This window comes from Labeo rohita, chromosome 10 (assembly GCF_022985175.1).
Source record: "Labeo rohita strain BAU-BD-2019 chromosome 10, IGBB_LRoh.1.0, whole genome shotgun sequence".
Taxonomy (NCBI): Eukaryota; Metazoa; Chordata; class Actinopteri; order Cypriniformes; family Cyprinidae; genus Labeo; species Labeo rohita.
Window position 1 is genome coordinate 16,739,459 of NC_066878.1, and position 6,834 is coordinate 16,746,292.

The 6,834-nt window shown below is 41.7% G+C and overlaps 1 protein-coding gene across 2 annotated transcripts; it reads right to left on the reverse strand.

The window, feature by feature from the left end:
- Positions 1 to 338: 338 nt before the first annotated feature.
- Positions 339 to 6,465, reverse strand: mpx (myeloid-specific peroxidase). Of its 2 annotated transcripts, XM_051121132.1 has the most exons (16): positions 6,356 to 6,465; positions 5,928 to 5,987; positions 5,314 to 5,404; positions 5,046 to 5,221; positions 4,823 to 4,955; positions 4,608 to 4,737; positions 4,308 to 4,514; positions 3,855 to 4,212; positions 3,376 to 3,536; positions 3,023 to 3,281; positions 2,759 to 2,929; positions 2,184 to 2,421; positions 1,750 to 1,946; positions 1,488 to 1,525; positions 1,187 to 1,240; positions 934 to 1,099 (listed from the first exon to the last, which is right to left on the reverse strand). In XM_051121132.1, exons 2-16 carry the CDS (start codon positions 5,983 to 5,985, stop codon positions 1,085 to 1,087), a joined length of 2,286 nt encoding a protein of 761 aa, XP_050977089.1. In that variant the 5' UTR covers positions 5,986 to 5,987; positions 6,356 to 6,465; the 3' UTR covers positions 934 to 1,084. The 2 variants fall into 2 exon arrangements, with proteins under 2 accessions (XP_050977088.1, XP_050977089.1); XM_051121131.1 differs by lacking the exon at positions 1,488 to 1,525 and having other exon boundaries at positions 339 to 1,099.
- Between the last annotated feature and the right edge of the window lie 369 nt (positions 6,466 to 6,834).

Here is a 6,834-nt window from a genome sequence, read left to right on the forward strand (position 1 = left end):
TTTTCAGTTTATGTTGTAAGTGAGAATGTTTTCTGTGGTGTTGTATGGTTAACGCTTGTGAGGAAATGCTTCCCTGTGCCATTTCTATTACACAAAATCAAGCCAGGTTAGCAGAGACTTTCATGCTGAGAAGGCTGAAGCTGCTGACAGTTTCAGTAACAGGCATACTGGATTACAGAATAACCACTGAGAGTGATTTGTCTTTATTGATATGTTTTATGTTGACAAGTCACAATTTTCATTTGGACTTTTATATAAGCGTTTTCCCTTAGTTGAGTATTCACCCTCACCGTTAAGGAAGTAGAATAAGGCTAATAATAAATTGATGATACAGAAAGTTCTTTTTTTGTTGTTTATTTCACTTTGCTAAAAGCATACACAAAAATAACTGTCACACCATGGACTACAGAATAATTTTGTTGCGATCTAACAACAAAACCCGAAAACAACAAATATCAACAGACAGTACATAAAAGAAAACAATGCAAAATTCAATAATATAACTGAACCTTAATTTTGCATAGTTAATAGTGATAGTCATATTATTAATAAAAAAACAAACACCACCAACAACAGAAAAGGGCATATATAACTGCATTTATAATAAGAAAAACCCAACCGCTATATGAAAGGAAAATAATAATGCATTATAAGCAATAGTCTCAAACAGGGAAAAGAATATGGGCCGTGAAGTAACTGGACCTTCCTAAACTATTAGCACCCCGAGAAGCCTCTATCCACACACAGTCTCCTCTCTGCAGGTTCAGAACTGCGCTCCCTTCAGCTAATGATCGGATATTAAGGTTGATTGTTTCAGCAGCTAGCACTACAGTATCATTTATCCTTAAGGTGACGGTACCCAAAGTCCGACTTCCCAGACATGAGAAACGGAATTCATATATACCAGGTACCTGGCAAAAGAACACCCCTGATGTTTGGTTATAATGGTTCTGTCCATTGTAAAGGACCTGATTGAACACAACAATCTTAGTGGTAACAGGAAGAATGGTGCCAATGGAAGCGAAGAAGGCAGACTGTTGTCCTGCAGTATTACTGGGAGGTCCCGGAGGTCCAGGGGGGCCTGCTACACCCTGTGGACCTGGAAAATTTAGAAAATAGAATAAATGATAAGCATTCTTTGATGAAGTAATATTTAAAGTGTATGTTTAATGTATGACTTGCTTACCAGGTTTTCCTGCAGGTCCTCTGGGTCCGGGAGGTCCTTGGAACGACTCTGTATCTGAGAGGTAATAAATAGATGTTATATGTTTGTACTATAATGTTTGTAATCACAGTTTTAAACATAAAAGATGCCCCAAACCCAAGCAAAATCACTTGAAGCAAGCAAAAGGCAGAAGGAAGGATTAAACAGCTTACAAAGGTTTGGTGCAATTTGAGTGCTGTGCTCAGTTTAGAGATTTTGCGGTGAGTTGATTGTCACTTGCTATTTTTGCATGTATTCGAGAGAAAACAAACACTTGTCTAACCTCATTTCCAATGTCTGAAATGTTGGTACCACCATCACCTGAAAGGTCAAACACCAAATTTACAGGTGAACCAAATTATGGTATTTATGCAAATAGATTTTCTTCAATAACTGATATATGCCTATACCACCATAATTAGGTGCTTTACGGGCACATACAAAGGTAGTAAGAAGCTTAGGCAGAATTTGCAGTCAGAGGAAGATGATTTATGACTGTATGTCGCACATATGCATTGAACTGATCTTTTGCTCAGATGCCTTACCGGTTTCAATCCAAGGGCTAATGTCAAAGGCTGGAATATCTGCGCAGTTAACAAAACTGGCAGGACTGGTGAAGCGGAAGGGGTCATAGGGAACTCTGAGGATTCCAGTGTTGTCACAGATGATGCGGGCTAGTGACACAGAGGCCAGTGCTGTTCTTTGTTTGTTGGTGAACACTCCATGGTTCTCGAACCATAACCTGAACACACCGTAACACTTGGCATTAACACCTCTCAAACACATACTAGTCTCAGACTAAATCAGTGGTGTCCTGTCCTGCTCTTGGACCAGTGTTCTGCAGAGATTAGTTGCAACACACTTTCCTAGAAGTTTCCTGAAATCCTTTATTTGGAGGTTTGGAGCTAAGCTCTGCAGAATAGTGACCCTCCAAGAGAAGGATTGGACACCCCTGGACTAAATGCAAAGAAATCTTTACCTGTCACCCTCACGGATGTGCTTGAACTGTGTAGCGATGAGGCAGGCAAAAAGAGGACCAACACGAGCACCAGGAGCAAATGGCTCAGCAACGCCTCCCAACCAAATGTCAATGTTCTCAGGGGTGCCATAAAGCTCAATCAGTCTGCGAGCCAGTTCAGTGTTGTTCATCACCACAGCCAACTCTTGCTCATTCTGAGGGGCGGACAGTCCACAGAACCGACGCCATGAATTGTAGCCTTATAAAAAAAGAACAGCAGAAGGTTATCCAGAAAGTCTTCTCTCAAAAACATATGGGGTGATTATGCAGCATTAAGACAGGTGGGGTTCAAACCAGGGATGCCTAAACTTGCTTCTAGAGGGCCACTGTTCTGTAGAGTTTTGCTCTAACTTGCCTCAACACACCTTTGTGGAAGTTTCTGGTGTGCCTATCAAGACTTTGATTAGTTGGTTCAGGTGTGTTTAATTGGGGTTGAAGCTAAACTCTACAGAACAGTTGCTCTCCAGGAGTACCCCTGGTTTAAAGGATTCTGAGACTTGGTGTGAATGTGTTGTGAATGAGTCCAGAATATTTACCTGGTATACCGTGGTCACGGCTTCGTTGCATGTTGAGGGCAGCCAAGTCCAAAGCAATGTGGGATGTAAAGGCAAACAGCCTTTCTCTAAGAGCATCCACCAACATGTGGTCCTGTGTGTTCAGTTTTGCTGGCCGACCAATCAGTCCACGAAGCAGAGGGTCGATGCCGCCTAAGCAAGAAGAAAAGCAGAAGTAAAATAAGATCAAAAGAGAGCAATTGTGACAGATGGAAGACTACGCTGCAACAAGCCTCACAAACTCACCCTCAAAGATTACTCTCCAAGGAGAGAAGAAGGCCTCGTAAAGGGGCACGCTTGGAAACTGAGTATGGTTCCGGTAATTTTCATCAAGACGAAATATGATGGGTTGGATGGCCAGGTGGGCAAAACGGAAAGCCGCAGTGGCAAAAACGTTTGCAATGGTGGGGTCCACATTCTCATCATAACCTGGATAGAGTCCGAGGTGTCTATTGTAAGCATCAGGGCCCACAATGTGTGGCAAGTATTCCTTCATGACCAAGATCTGAAAGAGACAGGAGAAGTTGATCATGCATATGTATCCTGTACTCCACATGTAACTACTAATGCTTGATGCACTTTTCGTTAGGTGTCTTTACCTGGTTGTATGCACCAACAATTTTTCTTGCCTCTTGATATAGGGTTTCACTGCTCCAGGTAGGGTTGAGCACACGGAGGGCACGAGCCAATCTATTGTGCTCCCTCACGAAAAGTGTGTGTAATGAGGTAAGCGCAGTGTTCTCATCAACACGAACGTCCCCTACACACATTGAGAGTTCATTAGCATTTGCCACATGGAGTTGTGCAAATAAAGGCATATATCATTCATTTTAGTTTGGGGATCTCCAACCCTGCTCCTGGAGAGCTACCATCCTGCAGATGTCAGTTCCAGCCCTGCTCCAACAATCATATAAGCCTGAACACCTTGATTAGCTGGTTCAGGTGTGTTTGTTTGGGGTTGGAGATGAAATCAGCAGGATGATAGCTCTCCAGGAGCAGGGTTGGAAACCCCTGTTTTAGATTCTTGATTTATCAATGACACCGAGGAATATGCATTGTGAAGGCACAAGTTACTGACCTGCAATGAAACAAGGCACCTCTGTTAGGGTGCTGTCATTAAGGGTTCTCCTACGCGTGGCACACATGTTGCTTTCTACACTGGTAAAGGGAAGAAGCTCTCGACCATTGTCAAGGAACTGATCATTGACACGTAGAAGACCACCATCATTGGTCAGGTCTCGAAGTTCCTTTGCTAGTCCATCTTCGGATCCGTAAACCTGTCCAGCATCTAGGAAAGCTGTTAGGGCATTGATCTGTTCCCGAACTTTGGGGTTCCCACCAAACATATAGGCAGTGTTTCCGGAACCACAGGCAGGTGACGAACGGAAGACAGGGATACAGGTGTCAGGACTCAACCGTTGATCTCCTGGAGGGACCTGTGTTTAGACATTATATATACAGCATGAAAGACTGTAATTTTACAAGAACATGAGTGGGACAATCATTGACAGAGAGACAATCCTTGACTGACCGGAATTGGGAAGCAGGGTTCAGAGCGCTCACAGCTTTCATCACAGTTGAGGCCATTGCTGAAGGACCTAATGCTTGGTGAGAAGGGCGTTAAAGTCAGATCGTGGTCAACCCATTGGCCAAAGATGGTGAGCATGAAGGTAAATTCGCGGTCACTCTCTATGTCAGCATCTGCTGTGCTTAGAATACGATTTGAAACCAATCTGACCTGGAATCAATGAGGAAGACAGAATTCAAATTGGTGGCCCAACTGATTATCAAGGAAACTTCATTAAACTATTCATAATCATCTCCATCATACCAGGGGCAGTGTTGCACCATTGTGCAATCGGCTGGGATCCCACCCTTTGGGCTGTGAGATGCCATCTTCATAATGAGCAGGCAACCAACGGGTAAAAGCAGTGTTGGATGCACCAAGACGTGGGTTTCTCCTGGGAATGATAAAGTTAGTTGTTTAGCCAGGCAAACACTGAGTCTTTGAAAAAGACTATTCTGAATAAGGAGGGAAAGACTGACCGGTTATTGCAGACACTGGTGATAGTTCGATATTTGTTTATGAGGGGTGTGGTCCTACAAGATGGAGGTCGGGTTTGAGCCGTACAGCCTGTCAGACGTTGAATGGTGTTCAGTTCATCTACAGTCAGCAGGTCTATGAGAAAACACACATTGACAGTCTTGAGCATGGGACATCAGACATTGATATATCTGATCTGAGTTTTGCAACTTGTGGTCTTCATACCTGTAGCATTGATGGACCTCTTGTGTACATGATGGGCTTTTTCACTGATCAGCCTGAGTGTCTGCACCATGTAGTCTGCTGCTCTCACGGCCTCACGTGTCTTTCGGGCTGGCTGTTTCAGTAGACGTAGCTTGTCAGAGGGCTTGATGACATCTCTGCGCACCCTTGCTAAACTCCTGGAAGTGGAGAGATTTGTAAAAATAAGTAGATCAATAACTGGGATGAGAGAACAGGAATATTAAACAATGTTCTCAAAAATGTTACTTACTCGTCACGAGAATACTTGTAAGCAGCATCCACAATTTTCTTTGCTTCCTCAATCGAATCTAGAATGAATTGTCTTCCAGGACTCTCTTTTTCTGCTCAAAAAAGAAACCCGTATTGCATTACTAGATAGCCTTAGAAAGGCTAATAATGACTAATTCTAGTGAACTTCCCTCCATCTGAGACAATTATGCCTTGTATTAATTTCTGTTTTGTGTACAATTTTATTTTCTTGATGCACTTTGGACTAAACAAGTGATATATGTAGTCATGAAATTGGATCACCCAAGATCGGGGATAGGCAAGTTCAGTCCTATCAAGCCGCTGTCCTACAGAGTTCAGTTCCAACCCTAATCAAACAGACCTAGCCAATGTCTTTAGGATTACTAATGCTATAGACAGGGAGGGTTTTTTTCACAGTTGAAGATGAACTTTGCAGGACTGCGGCTCTCTAGGACCGAACTTGTCTACCCTCGGCCAAGATGGATGTTACACCAGATGAACAGCTTAAATGACTGAAAGCACAAGACTGAATAAACTGTGTGTTTTGATGTTATCAATCCTATTGTTAATCATTAGCAGTTTAATCTTTGATTGCATGATTATTGGTAAACTTACCACCCAGTGAAAGGGCGCAACAGCATCCCACCACGAAAAGAAAAGTGGGCAGATTCATCTCTGAAACACATATTGAGACATTTAGAGAGTAAGCACATAAAGACATAATGTTTTTTGTTGAGAAATTGCACTGTTTTATACGTTTCAGCAGTCTTTGAAGGTAAAGTACTCTAAGGTTCAAAAAGTATATGATGAAATAATAAACTTTTAAAATAGCCTTTAAATTAATACGACTACAGAATAAAATTGCATTTTTATCTAACTTGCCAGTTTTCAAACAAACTTATTTTACATTGTAGGGACACAGAAAAAAATAATATCACTAGAATTTATTCTAAAACAGTCTAAAATCAGAATCACATTGGTTAACGATAAGTGCAATAAAACTTAAGTTATTTAAACAAAGTTTTAGACACTGCATTTCTTACCTGTAACTGGTGTCTGTCTCTTTGGTTCTGGACTCAAGGCTCTGAGTTGTGTGTTGTACTGAATGGATGGAGTGGATGGTATTTATACTATCCCTCATCCTCACTCTGTGAAGCATCACTGGTGGAGTCTCAGGCGGGGCAACAGATTTACTTCCTTCTTCCTTTTCACAAGTGCACTTTTTATTGATTTATTTTAGGTGACAGTCTGACACTGATTTACTCTTCAATACTCTACATTACAGGAATGCAAGGACAATAGATTTGTTATAATTTATTCACTCTGATGTCATTCCAAAACTGTTTTTCTTTCTTCTGTGGCTAAAAAAAGAAGATATTTTGAGAAATGTCTCACTGTTTACAATTGAAGACAATGGGAACCCATGTTGCTTGGTTCCCATTGTTTTTCAAAATATCTTCTTTTGTGACCAGGTGATACAGGTTATATCTGAAACAACATGAGGTTGTTTAAATAATGACAG